Source organism: Mytilus galloprovincialis, chromosome 11, assembly GCF_965363235.1.
Source record: "Mytilus galloprovincialis chromosome 11, xbMytGall1.hap1.1, whole genome shotgun sequence".
In the NCBI taxonomy this organism is placed as follows: domain Eukaryota; kingdom Metazoa; phylum Mollusca; class Bivalvia; order Mytilida; family Mytilidae; genus Mytilus; species Mytilus galloprovincialis.
The window spans coordinates 16669492-16695048 of record NC_134848.1 but is presented as its reverse complement, the minus strand read 5'-3'; the positions used below and the strand labels follow the sequence as shown (position 1 = coordinate 16695048).

At 32.4% G+C, this 25557-nt stretch overlaps 1 protein-coding gene and 1 long non-coding RNA gene across 3 annotated transcripts; both read left to right on the top strand.

The window, feature by feature from the left end:
- Positions 1-1367: 1367 nt before the first annotated feature.
- Positions 1368-9719, top strand: LOC143052056 (uncharacterized). Its single transcript, XM_076225028.1, has 8 exons — positions 1368-1442; positions 2982-3032; positions 3577-3659; positions 5506-5577; positions 5989-6118; positions 7219-7301; positions 7799-7870; positions 9570-9719. The coding sequence occupies exons 1-8, from the start codon at positions 1433-1435 to the stop codon at positions 9717-9719; spliced, it is 651 nt and encodes a 216-aa protein (XP_076081143.1). The 5' UTR covers positions 1368-1432.
- A 420-nt stretch (positions 9720-10139) lies between these two features.
- On the top strand, positions 10140-22795 carry LOC143051022 (uncharacterized). 2 transcript variants are annotated; one of them, XR_012970544.1, is made up of 8 exons: positions 10140-10261; positions 12406-12525; positions 13012-13134; positions 15257-15373; positions 15965-16083; positions 18285-18381; positions 21326-21493; positions 22549-22795. It is a non-coding gene; the product is annotated as an uncharacterized LOC143051022 (long non-coding RNA). The 2 variants fall into 2 exon arrangements; XR_012970545.1 differs by having other exon boundaries at positions 10140-10265; positions 12410-12525.
- The last annotated feature ends 2762 nt before the right edge of the window (positions 22796-25557 follow it).

Sequence of the window (25557 nt, the reverse complement as noted above, 5' to 3'; positions counted from 1 at the left end):
GTGCTATCATGATTTTCTTGATAGAGGGTTGCTGCTCACAAGGAAGCTATTAAACCAAGAGTACCAAATGATGAAGTTGAAATCATCCCTTCGTAAATTTTACGGACGCCGTCACAAGTTGGTTGACCGTTATGGAATAACCGTTTCACAAATGATATCGGAAATGTTCTTTACGTCGTAACTACAATCACCTTCCCTTTCATGAATGTGACCTACCGAATTAGACTATTTACCGGATTTGTTATCATATAAGCAACACGACGGGAGCCACATTTGGAGCAGGATCTGCTAATCCTTCCGGAGCACATGAGATCACCCCTAGTTTTTGGTGAGGTTCGTGTTGTTTATTCTTTAGTTTTCTATGTTGTGTGATGTGAACTATTGTTTGTCTGTTTGTTTTTTTCATTTTTAGCGATGGCTTTGTCAGTTTATTTTCGATTTATGAGTTTGACTGTCCCTTTGGTATCTTTCGTCCCTCTTTTAAAAGCAAATAAAGTCTTCCCTACAATGGCGTAGCTCAAATAAGGCACTGATATATTTCACCTGTATTTATAAATGCCAAAAGACAATATGAAATAAGTATGTTAATGACAGGACATTCTGCTTATCTCATTTAAATACATGTAAGGGCCACAATGATACAGTGTCCACCGATAGACACATAATAATAGTAAATAATTAGGTTACCAAACCAAAAAAAATGTTGACCTACATGTATTAGCCGAGATCATGGGTCAGCCTCGCTAATAAGAGACCACAAAAAGTGCATATAACAAAGGGTAAATATTTATTTTGTGTTATTATCAAAATGTAAATCAAATATGAATTTAGTTATGATAGAAATATTTAAAAGCAGACTTGTTTCTACTTGGTGAGATATAGCTATACGGAAACAAATTGGTAACATATCGTTTGTCAGTTTAGACAAAGCGCACATACACTAGAAACTGTTAAAAGATAAAAGAGAATACGAACTTAGACAAACAAAATGAAATGTAGGTCATGATTTCATTAACACCTCAAAGTCCTATGTACATAGAAAACAGCGCTAATAATTTTCAGCTCTCATAGAACAAACAGTGTTAACTATTAAACATATGTGCAAATTTCTTTTAGGAAGGAATTCTGCGGATCCCAAGATTACTTTACATTTAGATATCTTATGTTGTAAAGAGAGATACAAGATTTTTCTGAGAAAATGCACCTTGTTTTTAAAAAAAAAACATAAATTATAATGATGTTTCTATTATCAAAAGTAAAGAAATAATTATCAAAAAAAAAAAGAACAACGAATTATCCATAAAACAGTCCATATTATACAACCTATTTACGGTTTTGACATGTCTTATCTCCTATATTTATCATTAAGTGCATGATCTTTTGATAAATAGACAATCAGTTAACGTCTACTATTCTTCATTGTCAGGCCAGAATGATAGCTAGTAAGTTGTATTTGTTACCATATATGCATATATCTTTGATAACCATATTTTTTTTTCTGTATATTGTATCTTTTCGTCATGCTGATTCGTGGAATATTAAATGTTTGGTAACAAAACAAGAACAGAAAAACAAACACATGTTAAACTTCGTGGCATTAAATTAAATTGTTACGTATAAAACTTACATATCCACAATTATAAGACACTACTGTTGAATCACTTATGTTCGTGGATTAAGGAAAACTTATACATGTTCGTGGATATCTAATTCGTGATTTCGCCGAAGTTTGCATAAAAGTCTGTAATTTTTTTTTATCATTCATTAACTTTTAATCTAGTGGTTTACCTTTACCCATGAAATCCACTAAAATTGGTATCCAACGAATAATAATTAATTTAATAATCATATATACTTCTATAAAAAGTTCAATATTGAACTTGGAAGAAAATTCAAAACGTAAAGTCCCTATGCAAATGGCAAAATCAAAAGTTCAAACATATCAAACAAATGGACAGTATAAATTAATATTTAAAACAAAAAGTAGACTACCGATCGCGAATTCACTAAAAATATAAGTACAAAGGAAAAACTGATTGAAGCAAAAAAGGAGCGAGACTCTGCAGGTAAAACAGCCATTTTGTCAATTAGGTAAATCACTCCTGCTCTACAGGTAAAACAGCCATTCAAATCAACACTCACAATGAAGAGCTCTATTTTGATTTCTAAAAATCTAAACCCATGGAAACATGTTGCGAGTAACTTGAGATTCAGGCACATTATATTCGTATACGAGTCCAATGGTTATTAAAGGTACCGGGCTTAAAATTTCATAAGTCAGAAGCTTTCGTCTATATAAGAATCATCAGTGACGCTAATATCAAGATTGTTAGAAAGCCAAACAAGTCAAAAGTTGAAGAGCATTGAAGACATTAAAAATCATAGAAAGTTGTGCCGAATACGACTAAGGTAATCTTTTCCTGGGATGGGAAATCCTTAGTATTTCTAATAATTCACACTTTTGTAAACAATAAATTATATAAGAATAACTATATAAATGATATTCATGTCAACCACCGAAGTGCTCACTACTGAATTGGTGATACACTCAGGGAGGAAACTTCCACAAGTCGTGGCATCGGCCCAGTGGTGTAAATATTTCCCAAAGGTATCAGGCTTATAATTTGATACGCATGACGCTGCCGTCTACGTAAGAACCATCAGTGACGTTCATATCAAAATTGTTATAAAGCCAAACAGTTAAAACATGTACGAAGTTGAAAAGCATAGATCATAATACACTGGTCATGTGTACCACATATATCGATCTACCTAAACCTACATACATTTTTGTATATCAATCTAGCCAAACCTTTACCAACAGTGCGAAATAACATATGGACATGTTTACCAAAATTATTAGTAAATGGTTTTTCATAATCAGAAAGCACTGCATCAGCATTGATCACACTACACAAACAGTGCAATAATGCAATATGTTACATCTGCTACATAACATTTTGTTTGTTTTCTTTTGTCAGGCTTGATGCGTAGTGGATGGATATTGCTGTCAATTCTAGTGATCAGTATAAGTAAATATAATGATAACATTTCGATTAAAACCTGAAGCGTTGTTAACCAAAAAATTAATAGACTTAACCGTAAAGTAATAAATATATCATTAATTGGATTTCGTTTTCAATCTAGTTCCAACATATTTTCTCGTACGCGTTATCTTGGAAACTGCATAGCGCAATTGCAACGGATACCCATGATGAAAGAAATGTAAACACAAGTGGAAATCAAGTATTGAAATTTTCTGTTTAAAGAAATATTTTACAACAGTTATGATGAGGTTTAGTTAACAAATTTAAACGCATGAACAAATAGAAAAGAAAGTATATAGCATTGCTCTGTTGTATAGTCATCAACTCGCGTTTGTTTTTACATGTTCCATGGTTCAGTGTTGATTGTTTTTTAATGTCACGTTTGATAAAAATGGACATATAAACCATAAGTTTAATTGCATTTTAAATTCATTGAATTAATTGTTTTTGTAGATAATGATAATTGAGCCATTTATATTTTATATTTAGTGTAGCAACAAATACAGTAAAACCTTTTCTTGTTTATTAGACAGTGAACGAATATGTTTTTCATGCAGCGGAATGAGACAAGGTGAAAAATGTCAACATGCTATCAGCTGTGATAAAAATGAGGTAATATTATATTGATGTTCAAGGAATACTACGAAGTATCATACATTACATTGAATGTACTTACAGTGAAATATTTTCACCTGCCTATAACTCTGCTGAGGATTATTATTATTAACCATACAAACAAAAACATGTTCATGAATTATAAACAAGTTGTAACTTTAAGAAGTTATATAATTGAAAATGATAAGAACTAGACAGGTATTTGTAGTCATTGTCAACCGAAAGAATTAAAAAAAATCACTGAAACAAGCGAAAGTTTGTAGACTACTTTTGCATTGAAATAGGTACCTATCCAAACCTATGAAAATATAAATTTACCGGGAATATATGTGTAGGACTCTAAAGTGCGATGGGGACGCTAAAGTACGATGGTCACGCTGAAGTGCGTTGGTCTGTGCTAAAGTGCGATGCCTACATACGATAAAGTGCGATGGTCCGCGAAAGTATAGACGTAGGAAACGTGATTGGATTATGACGTCAACAGTCGTTTTTACAAACTATAAATGTACATTAAGAACCTATAAACCATGCAGTTAGAAAGCAAGAGTTCACGCCTTTATTAATTTAAACCTAACCGTGCTTTGTCGGCTGAAGCAAATGTGTGTTTTTTCTAGGTTGCTTGAAGGAGGACATGAATCTGAGTTTAATGTAAGGATACAAAATAGTATACGCATAATTATCCTGTATCCTGCTTTTATTGGAAGTGAACGGATACATTTAAATTCTTTTTACGTTAATTGGTGTTCAGTATAACTTACTTTGCAGTCCCCGTGGATACAATATTGTGGATTTAATGGAAAAGAAACGTCTGTAAAATAAAGCTACATTTTTTCAGGCGTAAATTATAGATTGTCCGCTAAATCATTAGTTTGTACATTTTAGGAAAATATCACATTTAATTTGTTCTCGCTACGAAAATGTAGAAAACATGGACAACATCTCCTTTCTCTCGCATTTGAATTAAAGCTTATGCAATAAATGTTATACATTCCGAAAACTATGATCAACGAATTTTTTATTAGTTATCTACAATAACGACTTTATACTAGGCCTGGGGGATGTGTTAATTCACATAGTTGTTATACAGTGTGAAGATCTGTGAACGGTAAGCTACACCATTGATCCAAATATTTGATGCGTACGAATTGTATTTTTGGTGACACCTAAATTACCTTGTAAGCAATAAAAGCGTGGTCGGTCTTCTAGATTTAGAAACAATCACTCATCAAGCCTACCGGTAAATTATAAAGCCTATCACATATTTATACTTGAGCTTACTAGCTTTTGCAAAAAGATACTTTTTTTAAACATCCATGTTCTTTCACGTTTTCAGCCCTATGGAATAAACCTTTTGGTCCATCGCACTTTAGCGTGATACACCATCGTACTTTAGCAAACAATCAACCATCGCACTTTAGCGTGAAACACCATCGTACTTTAGCGTAGACCATCGCACTTTAGCGTGACCATCGCACTTTAGAGTACCATCGCACTTTAGAGTCCTCGGCTCTTAATTGAAAGTTTTAATATTTCGAATAAATGCTTCAATTATGACATTTCTCTTCTTTTTAAACATTGGAGTGAAATGTTAAGGTCAGTAGACAGTTAAGAACAAAACGTCGTAACTTCAAATTTTGCAATAAATTAAATTTATGAGTTTTGAACAGCGGTATACTACTGTTGCCCTTATTTATCCTTAAAAAAATGCATCTCCCTAATGCAAAACACTGATTCTCTGATGGAATTGAGCGTTCAAAATGTTTCAATGTTGGACTTTATGCCGTTCTGGAACATGATATGAGTTTAAATTGTTGTTTAAGTTACATTGATATTCAATTTTCAGATGTGTTTTGTTCAAAAGTACCACACCGTTAGCAATGAAACTAAATACGATGTTGGTTGTACATTTCAAGAGGTATATATAAACTATATCTTAATCTATAATGACTATTGTAAGATAGTTTCTTGGTGATGTGGCTGATATTTATAATTAGTGGTAACACGTGCAATATATCTAATATATCAAATGAATATGGTTAAATATTTAAGCTATAACAGACAGTCAAAAAAAAACAAATATAGCAAATCAGACAAGAATATAATAAAAACCCAACCAAAATGCTGACTAATTTATAAAAATGTTTTGATTGATAAGAAATTTTAACTGGTTTCAATAGCTGCATATTATTAGATCTCCCTTGATTGTCCCTCTGGTATCTTTTGACCCTCTTTTAAACTTCAATACTTCAACCGTTTTTTGCATTAATGCTATTAATCTAGAAAAGCTTAATTTCTTATTTATCACTTTACAAATTTATTTTTTCAGCTATGCCAAAAGGATATAACAGGACATATTTTGGGGAAGAGAGATGGACATGCCCATATCGTATGCCAGAAATGCTGCAATGATTCGAACGTCTGCAATTATGATCTGTCTTGTCAAAATACAATAACAGGTATGAAGCAAAATGAAACAATTTATTTTAATGTTTGACTTAAATAAGACTTATCACATTTATTGCAGTCTAGTATATGCATATATCTAAACAAAACCAGCATTTATTACTTCAGTTGCCACAACGACCAAAGCAAAGTGCGTTAAACCATGTTTCATTTTAAATGGAACGGAAAAAGCCCTGAAATTTGTCGTAATTAGGAGTTAGCCCTGCATATATCTCGGATATTTCCAGGCAACCGTCTTTTTTTTAATTTGGTGTGTTTATCAAATAAAATGAAACTTGAGTTGAAACGGTTACAAAACTTCATAGAGAAACAAAGAGGCGGAAATTATTTTTTTTATTCCATTGCAAACACTTTTCTTTTTTCCAATATTTGTCATTGTACATGTTGCAATACTTGTTAACTTATGTTCTAGACAATGTATTCATGTCGAGTATATCTTTATTAGAAACATAGATAATGTATTTTGAGAAAGACCAGATTAACACAGACGGATATAATAAAATCAATGGCAATATTACCCCTAACGAAAATTAATATTTTTATTCCACTGTTAATGCATATTGATATTTTAATCAATTGTTATATTTGAATTTTTTAGACTATCAAACGTGTAAATTAACAAATCTTTATACTCCCCTCTGAGTATCATATTCCTCTCTGAAAAGTCAGGACTGCAACGTGCTGATCTTCTTTTTTTTAAATACCGATAGCAAAAATCATTATCATCTTCAAATTTATTTCAGACGTTATAACAAAAAGACTTATAAATAACTTTTGTTCTATACTGTTTATCAATGAGAACGTGTAAGTCGTGTTTAGTTAAGCTAACAGGCTGATAATAAAAAAATAACCAATTGTATGCAAACTAATATTTGATGTTCAGATAGCATGCAAAGAAGGGAATAAAACATTCATTTCCCTTGTCTATGGGAGATATGAAGATTTGCTATCCCTCGAAACAATATATTTCCCTCGGGCACAGCCCTCGTGAAATATGAATATTCTTCTGTGAACACATTTAGATATCTCCCTACAGCACGGAAAATAAATGTATAGTATGGTTTATTAAATACTTTATCTCATATGTTTTTAGTTCCAGGACAAACGTGTTTATTCTGTGATAATGTAGACAATCCAAATATCTGTAATAGTACTGTGACATGTGACAAAGATGAGGTACATATATTTAAATAGAAATGTGTTCAATATCAATAACACAAAATCGAATTAACCATTGACAATAACGAAATTATACCGATTGATGAGGCTATAAAAGAGAAACAGAGCTCCGAATGAACATAGAATGAAATATCAAACACGCTCTTTGACATTGTTTTCAATATAATGGATTAATTCAATCGGGAAGTCCAGCGGTCTAATTTATAAAAAAAAACCGACAAACGAGAAACACTTATAAACCACTTTAACATACGACCACTACTGAACATCAGGTTTCTGACTTCGGACAGGTATTAACAAATGCAGCGGGTTTAAACGTTTGGTAACGTACAAACCTTCATTCTTACGTGAAACAATAGTGTAACATCAAAACATATAAAGACTAACTATAAATATATTAATTGACATGTCGCAAGTCAATCACAAGACATATAAATACGAGTGAATTAATAATACAAGTGATAAATATATAACATTATTCAACTTCCCTGCAGGTTTGTTTCCTCCATAAGTATTTGACTGAAACGCAGCATGTAAAGTATGACCTTGGTTGCAAACACTCAACGGTATGTTTAAGTTCATTGGAAAGAATAAAAAATAAAGACCAAACAAACAAAGTTTCAGCGCACAAAAAGAAAAAAAAAAAAAAATATAACTAGGAGTAATGAAAAAAACTTTCTCTATCCATTTTAATACACAAATAAACTCATCATAGATACCAGAACTACATTTTTTATATACGCCAGACGCGCGTTTCGTCTACAAAAGACTTATCATTGACGCTCGAATCCAAAAAAAGTTAAAAAGGCCAAATAAAGTACGAAGTAAAAGAGCACTGAGGACCGAAATTCTTAAAAATTTGCCAACTCCAGCTAAGGTAATCTATCCCTGAGGTAGGAAGCCGAAGTATTTCAAAAATTCAATTCAAAATTTTGAAAACAGTTTATTTATAAATATTACCAGAGAGTTCGAAACACTTTTTTGTGCTTTTCTTTTGAACTATTTCTTATTGTTTGATTGACTGTCTGAATCACCAGCATTTTATTTTCCTAAATTCGTTTCAAAAGTATTAGCCATTTTAAACTTGAGATAGGGCTAAACATGTCATGACTCAGTCCAAAAATGTTGGCTCTTCAAATTTAAGTTAGCCCGGATATCACAGAAGTATGTTTTAGGATCCCTAGTGTGAAGAAGACAGATTTTCAAAAGAAATGACATACCTTGTATTTTATCCTCTTTGTCAGCCATGTCAATCATATTTGTTGGGAAGTGGGGTCATCGGACACATTTTTTAAATTAGATACCCAAATGATGATTGTGATCAAGTTTTGTTAAATTTGGCGAGGAGTTTCAGAGGAGAAGATTTTAACGAGAACGACGGACGACAGCCGAAGACGGTCACCAATCGATGAGACAAGCTCACTCGGCCTTTTAGGCTAGTTTAGCCAAACATTTGCAAGCACACATTTTAAGATCTAACATTGTTGAGCTTTATTTGAGACAAGTAATATATATATTATGGTGCTCGCCATGTATAACCACATGTTACCTGATGGAGAATGTCCATCATAAAGTTGTAACATGTTTAGACGTGTTAAATAATTTGATGTGGCGGCATGGTTATTAACAACATAATCCTTTAACACAAACTAAATAGCTGATATAAAGGAATAGCAACAATTTTCAACTATACATACTATACCTCATGCACGGTGCCATACGATTATACAGAAGCACGAGGTAGAATTTTGCTGAAGGGAGATAAAAAAATGTACTACTTCAAATTTGAAAATCTAATTTTTGCTAGGGCAAATTTGAAGATAATAAATGTTCGGCTACATGTAAATTTGACACGAATAATATATATATATATATAATAGATGTAGTATGCTTGCAAAATGGGACAATTCCCCACAAGAGACCAAATGGCACATAAATTAACAACTATAGATCCCCGTACGGCATTCAACAATGAGGAAAGCCAATATTTCATAGCTATAAAAGACCCCGAAATCACAAATGTTAAGCAATTCTAATAAGAAATTTAACCGCATAATGTATGTACAAAATTTTTACGAAAAACGAATATGTTACACAGCAGCAAACGACAACTACCGAACTACATGTTCCTGACTTGTGACAGGCACATACATACATAATGTAGCGGCGTAAAACATGTTAAATACATGTATTCGTATTAATATCAATTTCAATATGTTAATGTTTTCTCCTTGCTCACATTTCTAATTTATAACGTTGTCGTAGTTATGTCTTCATGGTTCAAACACGAATTTGTTTGGGCGCCGATCAACTGCTGGTAGACATTTAAAATGTGAAAGATGTTGTGGCGGAACCGAACTTTGTAACGCTGATCTCCAATGTGGACATCAGGAGCGTGAGTACTTGTTTTACTAAACAAAATCCAAAATAAAAACACATTGCTCAATCAATCATCTTGTGTTTTTTTACATATTTACTTGCGATAAAAGAATAGAAGAAATATTTCTATTCTATTAACATTATATTTTAGTCTACAGTTTGAATCGTAAAGCAGTCTATATTGGTGGATAAAATAAACATATAAAATGTGTTTTCAAATGCTTATCGATGAGTGAATTAAATCAATATACAGTCACACTTGTTTGAAAAGTTCCATTTTCATGAAAAATCATATCGCGTTAGGTTGCCCTCTTTGTTGCCTACTATAGTAAACCAGACATGTGTTTTCAATATTAATTCAATGACAAATCTTAGATACGGACATTATCTAAATCCAGATGGTTACCTTGCTATACAGATGTGATTGTTACTAATTTCACAACTCTATCAATATAGAAAAAAAATGAATGCGTCATGCACATCAACAACCGAATGTAGCAGTAACCTTGTCTGTATAACTGGAAAATGTCAATGTGCGTCAAACAAGTATTATTGGGATAGTATTTCATGCATTACAAGTAAGTACGTTTACAATTGCTGAACATTTATGCGGATGTTAGATTTTTTTAACATATAAATAAAAATATATTAACCTTTACAATATCAAGAATAAGAAAAACATATATCTGATCAAAATATTTAACAAACATGTAGCAGAAAAGTTATAAAAAAAAAATCCAAAAAAAGTTTTTTTTATGAATACTACTGAAAAGGATAATTTATTTAGTACTTTGAATATAAGTTCAGATTAAGTTATATAATGATTAAATTACAGAAATTTGGAAAGACTTAGAACCATTGAATAAGTTTGTCATATGATTTAACCAATTTAAAATGAATATACACAACGTAATGTATATATGTCACAATTTGTGTAGTTAATGTTGCAAAGTTTATCTATCATCAAATCTATCACAAGAGATGATTTCAGCTTTCCAATTGTGAACTTTCCATTTCTAAGTAGCAACATTCCAGCAGCACCTGCATACGGGGTATATATCTCCCAATTGATACGATATTCCCGTGCTTGCATTTCCTATCATGATTTTCTTGATAGAGGTTTGCTGCTCACAAGGAAGCTATTAAACCAAGAGTTCCAAATGGTGAAGTTGAAATCATCCCTTCGTAAATTTTACGGACGCCATCACGAGTTGGTTGACCGTTATGGAATAACCGTTTCACAAATGATATCGGATATGTTCCTTACGTCGTAACTACAATCCCCTTCCCTTTCATGAATATGACCTACCGAATTAGACTATTTACCGGATTTGTAATCACTTAAGCAACACGACGGGTGCCACATGTGGAGCAGGATCTGCTTACCCTTCCGGAGCACCTGAGATCACCCCTAGTTTTTGGTGGGGTTCGTGTTGTTTGTTCTTTAGTTTTCTATGTTGTGTCGTGTGTACTATTGTTTTTCTGTTTGTCTTTTTTATTTTTAGCCATGGCGTTGTCAGTTTGTTTTAGATTTATGAGTTTGACTGTCCCTTTGGTATCTTTCGTCCCTCTTCTATCACAAAGCTGCTAGGTCAAGTTAACATCCCCTATTGGTTCTGAAATTTTCTTCTTTCTTTCTTCGCCGAAACACTTAGCACGCTGTTATCATAAACATATCTTTATAAATGGCGGAAGATAAATGCATGGATTTTCTTCTACGTCTTCTTATTCTCAATTCAATATAATTTTAAGTCTTTGAAAAACAGGTTTCATTTACAATTTCAGAGAAAAATAATGTAAGAATGAAGTGACAAAACTATCTTGTTCTAGAAATTGAAAAGGGTAAAACAAAAAACTGAAAAACAGCCAACCTATTTTAAATATATATTCAAGATTAATATAACAAACCTACCGAACTCCGTGGAAAAGTCAAAACGGAAAGTCCGTTATCAAATGGTAAAATCAAAAGCTCAAACACATCAAACGACTGGATAATAACACCATTCATATTTCTGACTTTTTTTTAAATCTTAAATATGTTTTCATTTGTATTTATTTGTCTTTTTAACTATTTTGATCTGAGCGTCACTGATGAGTCTTATGTAGACGAAACGCGCGTCTGGCGTATAAAATTATAATCCTGGTACTTTTGATAACTATTATAATAATCACCTGTTAAATCAACCCTAAAAGAGGGACGAAATATACCAGAGGGAGAGTCAAACTCATAAGTTGCCCAGGGAAGCAACTAACGGGACCCGATGTTTCAGACTCATTTGTCCAGGGGAAAAGCAAATGAGGAAAAAAACTCCAATGATTATAAATTGTTAACATCTATCTTTATGAATATCATCTATCCTTGTACAAAATTTAATGTATAGGTACATGTAATCATCATCTATATATGTATTTATAAATCACACCATATATTATCTTTAAATTTGAATAAAGTATACATTCTATCTGACTTATTTTTTTCTCACAAGAGTTACCTGTATTTATCAAGCAATTTTAATTTAAAAGTACATCAAACTGTTCTTTTGTTATGAATATTCTATTTCATTAAATTTCTGGTCGAGTGATCTTTTACCATGTACGATATCGCGACTCGTTATATATGCCTGATTTGGTACAGGCACTTTCTATATGAAGTAATAAGAGAATAATGTACACATATATATCAAAATTGTGAAAACAAACTTAATTTTATTGAAATTTTCAGATAGATCAAATGGCGAGGTTTGCACAGACAAAGGACAATGTCATGCGACTTTACAATGCATACGAAATATATGTAGCTGCCCTTCTACATAGTATTGGAATGGAACAAGTTGTTTACAAAGTAAGACATCACCAGTTTAACATGACACGTTTGGTATTTAATGAAAGTACTAGTAGCAAGAAAATTCGCACTATAGACCAGTGGATCAGCACTTTTTCGACTTATATAGATATAGGAAGATGTGGTGTGAGTGCCAATAAGACAACTCTCCATCCAAACAACAATTTAAAAAAAGGAAACCGTTATAAGTCAATATACGGTCTTCAACACGGAGCCTTGGCTCACACCGAACAACAAGCTATAAAGGGCCCTAAAATTACTAGTGTAAAACCACTCAAACGGGAAAACCAACGGTCTAATATATGGTCATATAAATTTTAATATTAAATATTTCTTAAATGTGAATGAATTAAATGAACGATCCGTCACGTTGAATACACTAAACGGACACCAACATAAACATCAATGTAAGTCAAATAGTCATAAAGATAAAACGCAATATTTTCTATGTATACTTCTAAACGTATAGTTTCTTTGATTTTACAGGGAAAAGTTTAAATTTTACATGTGATGCTTCTGTAGAGTGCTTGGAAAGTTTGTTTTGTCTTCATGGAAAATGCCAATGTGATTATGCGTTTGACTACTGGATGGGTTCAGCATGCACAAACAGTAGGTGAAACATACATTAAGTGATACATGTACGCAATTAATATTATACTTTAATGAAGGTAGGAAGACATTTTAACCTTCACTTATATTTCATTTAACATCGATGTTCATAAAGCTAGACAACAAATATCTATGGAATATTAAAATATCGTTTTTCTTGAAAATATTGAAGATAGACGGATAGAAATAGATAAAAACTTGTAAATAAATAAGACTTAAGTTATTTATGACTTGAAACTCAAAACAAGTAATATGTTCCTTAAATAAGTGTTATTACTAATTCATTCATATATATACAACTCGTCTAAACATCAACCCAACAATGTTAGATCTGTAAATTTGCTTTCGCAAATTTTTGGTTCTTCCCTCGACGGGATTCGAACCCATGCTACTGTGATATCGTGACACCAAATCGCCTGCACTGCAGCCGTCCCGCTAGACCACACGACCACCTGGGCTCTCTAAATAAAGAGCTTTCGCTGGCCGTGTGTTACCTTTCCACGTCAGTTTTAATCTAGCGGCGTACTACAGTACATGATATATAAGGCATGAAGATGTTATTGTTACAGATCAGCTAAATTATCTATAGTAAAGAATCCTTCAAATTAATGTAATATACTGTCACAGAAAATAATTATATTTATAAGTACGTCTGAGTCAGTGACAACTCTACAACAGATGTATCCATCGGATCGCCATCAGTGATGGTGATACATGGCTGTGTACATAATGTATATACAACTCGTCTAAACATCAACCCAACAATGTTAGATCTGTAAATTTGCTTTCGCAAATTTTTGGTTCTTCCCTCGACGGGATTCGAACCCATGCTACTGTGATATCGTGACACCAAATCGCCTGCACTGCAGCCGTCCCGCTAGACCACACGACCACCTGGGCTCTCTAAATAAAGAGCTTTCGCTGGCCGTGTGTTACCTTTCCACGTCAGTTTTAATCTAGCGGCGTACTACAGTACATGATATATAAGGCATGAAGATGTTATTGTTACAGATCAGCTAAATTATCTATAGTAAAGGATCCTACAAATTAATGTAATATACAGTCACAGAAAATAATTATATTTATAAGTACGTCTGAGTCAGTGACAACTCTACAACAGATGTATCCATCGGATCGCCATCAGTGATGGTGATACATGGCTGTGTACATAATGTATATACAACTCGTCTAAACATCAACCCAACAATGTTAGATCTGTAAATTTGCTTTCGCAAATTTTTGGTTCTTCCCTCGACGGGATTCGAACCCATGCTACTGTGATATCGTGACACCAAATCGCCTGCACTGCAGCCGTCCCGCTAGACCACACGACCACCTGGGCTCTCTAAATAAAGAGCTTTCGCTGGCCGTGTGTTACCTTTCCACGTCAGTTTTAATCTAGCGGCGTACTACAGTACATGATATATAAGGCATGAAGATGTTATTGTTACAGATCAGCTAAATTATCTATAGTAAAGGATCCTACAAATTAATGTAATATACAGTCACAGAAAATAATTATATTTATGAGTACGTCTGAGTCAGTGACAACTCTACAACAGATGTATCCATCGGATCGCCATATATATATATTATATATATATATATATAAGTAACATTTTTTCTTATTATTTCTATATATCTATACTCCTCTCAAACCAATAACTTTTTAACTTTATGATATAAAATGATGTAAAAAATCATTAAAACTACATATAGTTTATGCTTCTATTGGAATTTAAGATAATTCTATTTGATATTTCTTAAAAACAAAAATTATCTGTATCAGTTGCTAAAAAATTTACTTGTTAGAGTAATGCTCCTGACTGACGAAATAGTTCGTTTGAACCAATGTGTAAAATGTTGAGATCTACAGCACAACTCAACAACAAGGAAACAGATTGATACATGTGTGTTCTTAGCAAATGGTATATGCAGCTAAAACAAAAAGCATTATAATCAGGGTTTTTTTAAATGCTATACTCAAATGAATGAATGAAGGAAGGAAGGAATACTCGGATTTCCCCTTCAATTAATGATTTGATAAACTTTGCATATTTGTGGATACACATATTGATCGAAATTCTCATAGCTACCTAGTTTACATATTATATAATTGTAGGGAAGAGTTTTAATTCGACATGTACTTCAAATGAACAATGTGCAACTTTTCGATGCATTGATTCCAAATGTGTATGTCCACTAATCTCAGAGTATTGGTCTGGATCTCAATGTTTAAGTGAGTATACACGTTTATCATACATTTACTTATGTTATGATGTATTCTAACAGACTTTCGTTCGAAAATATTTTATTTGGTTGTTTATCACAATATCAAGTTTTAATATCGGTTATGTATTCAATTTACCTTTTCTAATACGTTTAATCAAAACAGAAATCATGCAAAGGGAAGATCCTTTTTTTTTTCGTTTTAAACGTTAAATTGATTTGTGTCCTTATTCGTAATTACCTTTTAGTCAATCATATTGTATTATTGTGTTAACCTAGATCACCACCTGTAGCAAGTACTTACGGTACTGGCATGGAAATACGTGTATTTTGTGTTATTAAAATTTGCTGTTACAAAATTTTCGAAATTATTTAAAATTAAGGAATGCATCATCCTCATGCAAAGCTCTGATTCCTTGACCAGCTTTGGCTAAACTTTGTTGTCCTTTTTGGTTTGAAGCACTTCGTCCTTTACAACGCATTTGGGTATTTTGTCCTCGAACACCACTGAACAGACATTAGTAGACATTATAATGTTTATGTGTATGAGAAGAATTCTGAATCGAATAGGGTTCTGATGGGAATATTATTATTTTGTTAGGAGGCCTTGAATGTGCTGATCTACCAATATCAAAAGATGGAATATACACAATATATCCAAACGGCAAAAATAAACCGGTTCGTGTTTTCTGTATAGTTCGTCATCATGAAAAATGGACTGTAAGTGTATAATTTAATGAATTAAATAGTTTAATAGTTTTATCAATATTTCCATTCCATGATACGAATAAAGTAGAAACAGAGATTACTGGTTTACACAACAGGTCCAGATTACTATCTTATATGGATATGAATAAATAAGTATACTAATGTCCTCCAAAAAATAATTGTTTATTTTCTTACGACGTAATTTTCGTTTACCTAGGGTTTTGAATGAGTAAAAATGCATGATGGACCAACATCAACAGCGAACACGTGTTATTTATTTATATACAACACAAATTTGGAATTCCAGAAAATTTTTTAAAGTTCAGGTCTGAACGTTGATATTATCAATTTCTTCTTTTCTTTTTTTGACCTCAGCTTGAGATTTATTTTGGATCCATTATTTTTGAGTTACAAATTCCGTAGATTGCGTGGGCCCATAAAATCAACAAACTTCAATTTTCTAGAGATCATCTTGCAGAACGTCAAAATTTGATATCCACTAAAATGCAGGTTTTTTTTCGATCAACAAAATCTAATTCATCGAAAATAAACGATTCCAAAATATTGAACTTAAAATCTACCAAAAAGTGATAATGTTGAGTAAAACGTGCCACAACAGAATTATTTTACTGGTTTTATGCATTGCTTGATTTCAAAACTTTGTGTTATGACTGAAATAAACAGTTGACACTCGTTTTTTACAATTTAGTTGACTCGATATTTCGGTTGAGATGAAGTTTTCTCTTTGTCCCGAACTTTGTTCCATAAAGATATATGTATTTGGACTTCTAATGTGTCAAAGTTGTAATAACTCGTACCTAATTAACTTTCACAGGGTCAGCAAAAGCATTCATATGACACGGGTTATGTTCTTCTCATATATTTTATGATAGTATGATACTAAACCCCTAACGGGAGGGATTGTACCTGATATTCATATGATGAAGACATAATCTTTCAATCAGTTTAATTGAGGTCTGGAGCTGGCATGTCAGTTAACTGCTAGTAGTCTGTTGTTATTTATGTATTATTGTCATTTTATTTATTTTCTTTTGTTACATCTTTTGACATCAGACTCGGACTTCTCTTGAACTGAATTTTAATGTGCGTATTGTTATTGTTTTACTTTTCTACATTGGCTAGAGGTATAGGGGGAGGGTTGAGATCTCATAAACATGTTTAACCCCGCCGCAATTTTGCGCCTGTCCCAAGTCAGGAGCCTCTGGCCTTTGTTAGTCTTGTATGATTTTAAATTTTAGTTTCTTGTGTATAATTCGGAGTTTAGTATGACGTCCATTATCACTGTACTATTATGCATATTTTAGGGGCCAGCTGAAGGACACCTACGGGTGCGGGAATTCTCGCTACATTGAAGACCCATTGGTTGCCTTCGGCTGTTGTTTGCTCTATGGTCGGGTGGTTGTCGCTTTGACATATTCACCATTTCCTTTCTCAATTTTATATTGCACTATTTATTTAAAGCTGATACATGTTTGTCAAAATCTGACCTCGGGTATTTAAATGGATTGAAGATTTTAACTGACAATACACGTGTATTGAATTTCCAGTCACTGACCACTGTGTTTACCTTAGATGATCTATGATCTCCATGATAAATTAATAGTTGTACATTGTTATAATTAATACACAATTATTAACTATGTTTAAAAACTATTAACCGTAATTATATAAATATGATCTTGGTCTTCCATAAAAGAGGGAATGAGACTTAGTAATTAGATCAATCGTCGTCTTTAATCTTTCTGTACTTGATCCTTTAGAAAAAGTTTAAAATATAAGAAAATGAAAAGAAATCTAATTTTCTAAAATCTCTTGTATACGAGAATGAACAATTTTGTCAACTTTAAATCATGCTAAGATCGATTAAAAATTACTCTATTAAATAAAAACGACGAAACAAAAAATAATCGTTTCATTTAATTATAATAATTAACGAACTTTATTACATATTATTACATACAGATACAACGATCTACGAAAGAATATCGAGTCCTTTCTAAATTCATACATTTGTTTTAACCTTACTAAGCTAAGCATGAGTCTATCTCTGGGCTTTTCAGTTTTCTTTGAGTTGATGTATGAGTATCTTGACATTTTCTCTGGTCCGACTGCCTTACAAATAACAAGAGTTAACTGTGTATTTTCTTCTGTTTGACATTCTTTATTTCATGTTTTGTCTATCAATTTAAAAGGTCATACAAAGAAGAGTAAATGGCTCTGTTGATTTTTATCGAACATGGAATGAATACAAGCAAGGATTTGGATCGGCTTACGGGGAATATTGGTTAGGTAATTTCACTATTTCTATCTAATCATATTAATAGATACAATTATAAACCAATTTCAAGAAGAATCTTGACCAGGTAATGTCAGGGCCATCAGGATTTTACAAGATGGTTCATTTTTTGTTTAAACATATAATAGAAAAATAAAGGATAAGGGGTATCCATCCATGCGACAAAATCAAAACATGCATGGCAAAGAATTAAACAAACAAGAGCAAAGGACGAAATCGAAAATTAATATTATGGCTATTCCGGTAATGATCTCCTTCTACAAACTGTAATCTCTCTGAAGTGTTAGTAAAAAATATTGAAATATTAAACAAACTTATCTTTTATGAGTTAAATTGTTCGATTGATAATCATAGTTGTTTGATTAACCTCCACTTTTGGTGAAATGTCAAGATAAGGACATCAAACTATAAATGCATTGCTCTCTATTTCAAAGTCGGCAGTTGCGGGCAATAGTAAGCATTTTATCTTACAATCAAAACAAGCGGTAGACATTCGTGTTGACCTTGACCTATAATTGTTTACTTTTAAAAATTGTGAATTTGATGGGGAGTTGTCTCATTGGCATTCATATCACATCTGCCTACATCTATTCTATGATAACACAATAAATTCAATACATTGTTCAAAAAATAAATAATCATATTGTATGAGAGCTTACTAGTTCCGTAAATCAAGAAGTACACAACATGTTTTTCATGTGTTCCTTTTGCTTCGAGATATTTCTGAAAAACAGACCGAAACACCAAATAATTATATTGAACAATAAACCTAACAAATGATTTTAAGGTAAATAAAAACCTTTCAGACTGACATACATTGTAAAATATTTTCATACATTAAATATCATTGAAACTTAATGTTAACCACTGAACAATGAAAATGAGGTCAAGGTTATATGATACGTACCAGTTGGATATGAACACATTACAAGAATTCAATACACTAATCATGGTTGACATATAAAGCCAGATTGTTTATAGTATATGAGATCTGGACTAGACGACGAAAACTAAACCTTATTATCTGATTTATGAAATTGAATTCAAAGTCTGTCTGACAGGCATGAAGTCCTTGAAAAGTACCCACAAACAAAATATACGTATCATATTACTTGTATCAAGAGATAAATGAAGAAATTAAGATGGAAAAATCTTAAACTTTTTGTAAGTAATCAATGAACCATGCCAAAGAGGTCAAGGGCTATGTCCACTTAAGGACATAAGGCATATATATAGTCTGAGTCAGTGACAACCCTACAACAGATGTATCCATCGGATCGCCATCAATGATGGTGATACATGGCTGTGTACATAATGTATATACAACTCGTCTAAACATCAACCCAACAATGTTAGATCTGTAAATTTGCTTTCGCAAATTTTTGGTTCTTCCCTCGCCGGGATTCGAACCCATGCTATCATTGATGGCGATCCGATGGATACATCTGTTGTAGGGTTGTCACTGACTCAGACGTACTTATGAATATAATTATTTTCTGTGACTGTATCTTACATTAATTTGTAGGATCCTTTACTATAGATAATTTAGCTGATCTGTAACAATAACATCTTCATGCCTTATATATCATGTACTGTAGTACGCCGCTAGATTAAAACTGACGTGGAAAGGTAACACATGCCCACCGAAAGCTCTTTTTTTGAGAGCCCAGGTGGTCGTGTGGTCTAGCGGGACGGCTGCAGTGCAGGCGATTTGGTGTCACGATATCACAGTAGCATGGGTTCGAATCCCGGCGAGGGAAGAACCAAAAATTTTCGAAAGCAAATTTACAGATCTAACATTGTTGGGTTGATGTTTAGACGAGTTGTATATATATATATATATATAAAGTATGAAGCATCCAGGTCTTCTACATTCTGAATTATTAAGCACTTAAAAAGTAAGTTAACACCACCGCCTCTGGATCACTATCCACATGTCTCATGTTCTTCACAAAAAAAGTCACTGGCTCGACAAAACATCAGTTTTAAGGAAATCATGAATTATTTTCTTATAGTACACCCCTATGCCCAACTCATTGTATATGTTTATATGTATTGGATGTCTGTAAAAGATTTGCTTCCTGACACATAAACTACTCACAGTTAAAGAAAGAATTATCTAAATCCATTCAGCAGTTGTTTTTTTTTTTGTCATCAGCACACATTTTTAACCCACACATATATAACCAACAAAATTTATCTACGTCTCACATACAACTTTAGATGTATACTCGCGGAATTAATTCTTTTCATTGAAGAAAAGTTGTTTGATCTGTTAATTTGAGACATATTTCTGATGGCGCCAATTGAACTGACTATTGATTGACTCGATGGGTGATGGATGCTTACCTAGTCTTCGTATCTTGATACTTTGTAATGCATTATTATGTGCAAAAAGTTGAAATTATATTAAATATATACTAAGCGAATATGAGAACTGAGGAAAAATTCGCTGTGCCAGAAATAAAACTGTTTCCTATTTCATATGGAAGTGAATATAACTTCGTACACTTTGTATATTGCGGCACATACAAAACTGTTAAATACATTAATGTCTACATTTGCTTGAGGTAAAGAGGAATCTTTAAGCATAGTTAACCCTTCTGCTTTTATATGCGCATGTCCTATGTCAGTAAAATCTAGCATTTGTTAGTCTTGCGTGTTTTTTAGATCAAGCCAATTTATGTGTTTTGGAGTCGAGTGTGGCATCCCTTTCGCTGAACTAATTAACATTATTGTTAAGGGACCAACAGAAGGCCGCATATGTATGATATTGGGATTGCCTTGGGACATTTTCTGCTCTTTGTTCGGGTTATTGTCTATTTGACACATTCCCTGTTCACATTATCAAACCTTCCATTATTGTATTACATATATTTTAAACCAGTATTTGTTTTATTCCCTTTATAAATTCTATTATTTCATAATTATTTCAAGGAAATGACAATCTCCATTTAATAACTTCAATCGGTCGTCACGAAATAAGTATATATATGGAAATACCAGATGGCCAACACATCACAGCGAATTATACCACATTTCGAGTCAGTGACGAACAGTCCTTGTATGTTTTAACTGTTACCGGCTATACCGGAACTGTAGGACGTAAGTCTAACCAAATAACATTAAGTCGACCTGCATTTTTATATCTTATCACCTAAGTCCTTGGCAATTTTATGGTGTATACTTTTTTTTCATGAAACAATAAGTTTATATTTAAATATACAGTAAATAAAAAAGGAAGGCTTGATGAATAGTTATTCGTAAAAACTTTAAACATGTTTAATTCATACAAAAAAAGAATAACAAAAATACTAAATTCCGAGGAAAATACAAAAAGGAGAGTCCCTGACTTGGTACAAGCATTTTCTCAGGTAGAAATTGGAGGATTGAACCTAGTTTTATGGCTAAAAAAAAACCTCTAACTTGTTTGACAGTCGCATCAAATTCGTGAACAAAACAAACGGAAACATTAGGTAAAAATTTATAAACTACGTGTTAATTGGGAAATGTTAGTGTGACTCAGACGTTAACATGAAAAAAAGAAAAAAAAAAACGAGAGAGACATGTGTCAACAGAAGTCGTTTGAGGACCGACAGTAACATGCTTTGCAATCAATTGCTCCTATTTGAAAAGTGTGGTATCGGAAATAAAGTGAGCTTGCAATCAGCTAATAACGAAACTGTAAACTAACAAAAATCACTACAGAATTGACAACCTTTGATCATATTTGAATAGAAAAAGTGTGTCAGTCGATTTTTATGACTTAGAACACTCATACTGTTGTAGAGGAGTTTTCACTAGCCTATTATTTTTCAAATATCCAGTGATTGAAAATCTTATTAAAAATACCAGACTTATAATTTTTTAACTAAACCACACTTTCTTTCTAGATAAACTCTCCAACAAAACTCCATCAAAACAGATTGTAGGCCAAATCAAATGCAAACTTGAAAAGGCTATAAAGCCTTAAATTCAAAAAATTGTGCACGATACCGTTATATCTACATTTTAGCACAACATACCGTTAGGTGTTATACAATGAACAGCTGTTGCTACAAGTGTTACAGTTCCTTGTACTTGATTATTGCTTTGAGTTGTATTTTCCACAGTTTATAATAATATGAGATTTTTTAAGTGGATTTTTCAATCATTTGTAGGAGATGCCATGAATTATCCTAGGGATGACGTCAAAGCTAATGGTAAACCATTTACAACAAAAGACAAAGACAATGACAAATATAGTGGTAACAATGCAGTTAGCCAAAAGAGCGCATGGTGGTATAGCAGCGGTGTTTATTCGGACTTGAACAAACCGTATTCAGGTTCTTCAGGGGCAATGTATTGGGCTCTTTGGAGTGGTGGTATATCGAAAAGCATAATGATGATTAAAAGAACTTATTGAAAAGTGGATTTTTTTGTTTAATATATTTTATATTGACCCTTCGTCTCTCCGTGTTGGTAATTGAAAAATCGGTTATTCACTATATATTTGTGAGTACCACATTTATAATAACAAAATAAGAATAATAACTCAAATAGGTTTAGATGTCAGTCGAAATACACTATCAGTAAATAGTACCGGGCTTATAAACAAAATATATTGCAAAATTTCTTATAAAAAATGTTAAGCAAGTAAATGACCATAATGTCCCTCATATTGTAAAAGTTTGGTATTTCATGTATGTCAATAGGTTGATATATCGCTTATACTTAGTATATTTATAGTCTCCAAATACAGTTTGCCAGTTTCATTTTATCCAGATTATAGTCTATTGTCGGATAGTAATGTTACTATAAAAAAAATATTATAGTTTGTGTATTGTAACGTTTATGGGTCATCGTATATTCCCATTTTTCTATTTTAGATACTGTATTGTATTTGTTTATAAGCCCGGTACATGTACTATAGTTATGCGGTCACTTTTTCGCGGGGATCGTTTTCCACGTGCTGAGACTAGATGTCCAGACTTGGATATTTAAACTTTGTCAGGGCAGTATTTCTTTAAATTGGGGAAACCTTTCGTACTGGTCAGTTGTACTTTAAATTTCAGTTTGTTTTGTATTTTGATGTTTGACTTAAATATTTATTTCTTCACATTTGATATATTTCTTTTCCATCTTGTACATGTTGTAGTCAAACAGTTCTAGAATATTAATTTACGTGTCCGTTCCAGAATAAATAGAGAGAATTGTACACTAGCTAGATATTTTATGATTTCGGGATATAAATAGATTGAGTTCATTCTGATAGCGATATTTAGACAGCGGAATTGTTCGTGCCATACTCTGAAATAGAATTTTGTATTAACGCATGTTTTAGTTTTGGGTCTTGAACTGGTCAATGATATTGAAAAACTTTTTTCCGAAATTGCTCTGATTGGACTGAAAATAAAACGGGTATAGATAAATGCAATGGCTTTTTTTTACTGGATCGATTTTTGTTTCCTAGTCATAGAATAATGAGGTTCATGATCTAGTCTAACAAAGTCGGTAAGAACCAGTGGGTATATTTATTTTGTCTCGGAAGGTTGACGTCACAACTTGATTGATTGAATAATATTTTAGTTAAAGACAACTAGTGTACAGCTCTCAATATTTTAAGAAAATGGACACCTTAAAATTCTAGTATCATATTATGTTATTCAATTAGATAGCACTAAGGCCAAACGCTTCTTTGAATTGGTTAACTTGTACACGGTATTTTTCACCGCATCGTTTGTCCAAAAGTTCGAAAATGTATTGAAATTCTAAATTGATATTTTCACATGGAGATACCGCGATATTTGTGTGTTTATATTGTCTTTGTCTATTAAATATGAAACTGTTTTATGAATTTTGGTCATTTGTTCTATGAGCAAAAACATTGCTTAGGAAATCTTCATCACAGGTCATTTTTAGGTTTCTTATACCTGTCATTTATTGAATTTACTGTTTCGTTGTATTGTCAGTATGCTGCCAGAAGTCCTGGAGCGAAAGCACAGGCCGAACCCTTTCTACCAGTAACGTAAACGGCTGAGCTAGCGGGGTATAATGTCATGAGACAGATTATGAATGAAGAATACGTTTACACATGAAAACTCATTTACCTTGCAGTATTTGAGTAACAGAATATTATGACTTTATCTCAAAATTTATAGTTCAAGTGTTGTTTTTTTTTATATTTATATAACGCCAATAACTATTTATGAGGTACTAAGAAATGGGAAGTTAAAAGAATCAGCGCAATCGTCAAACCTTTAATAAACAAAACCTCATCATAAAATTTAACTGTTGTATAGTTTTTAATGTGTATTACCAATTTCTTCTAACTGTTTCGATTTTAGAAACGGGAGTCTTAATTTCAAAATTGTTTTATGACAGATTGAAAGTAGCATTGGTAAAAGTATTCATGTTTAAGTGTAATATCGCATTATTAATTTATCGAACACATAAGTGCTTTGCATTTGAATTTGATATAATGTCGAAGTATTGTTCTGACATGAAAAGGGAAAGCTAGTTTTTATTGTATAAATAACCATGATAAAGTTAACTTAAAAACACCGATGTTTTCATGATTTATAATAGAATAAACTTTAAGTTGGTTAGCCTCATATTCAAGTATTATTGTAAAAAATCGGCAAAGTCCTCCTTAGTCGGCATAAAACATGTTTCTGAAAACTATTTTTTATCAATTATCTCGAAATATAGCGTATTAGGAATCAATACTTACATATTAATGATTATTAAAACAACATTTACCACAAAAATGTAGAAAATTGAAAAACCACACAGCAATTAACCAATGTTGAAACACAAAAAAAAAATACAATTGTCGAGGAAAGTTCATAGACGCTAGATATAAAGATATGTTCAATCAGCATTACATATCGTGTTTAAATATAGAGAACGAAGCAGACGATTTGAAACAATTGGTTTTGTTTGAACTAGAAATGAAGTGATTAGAACAAAGGTAATCAAGACGTATCATGTCAAATATGCAATAACCGTTTAAGATTTATATTTCAACCAAGCAGTAAGTTTTTTTTTGTTACAAACCGATTCCAAACATGCAGATCCAACATTTACATCTGGAGCAGCTTCTGCTTACCCTTCCGGAACACATGAGATCGTCCCCAGTTTTTGGTGGTGGTGTTAGCGTTGCTAAGTCTTTAGTTTTCTATGTTGTG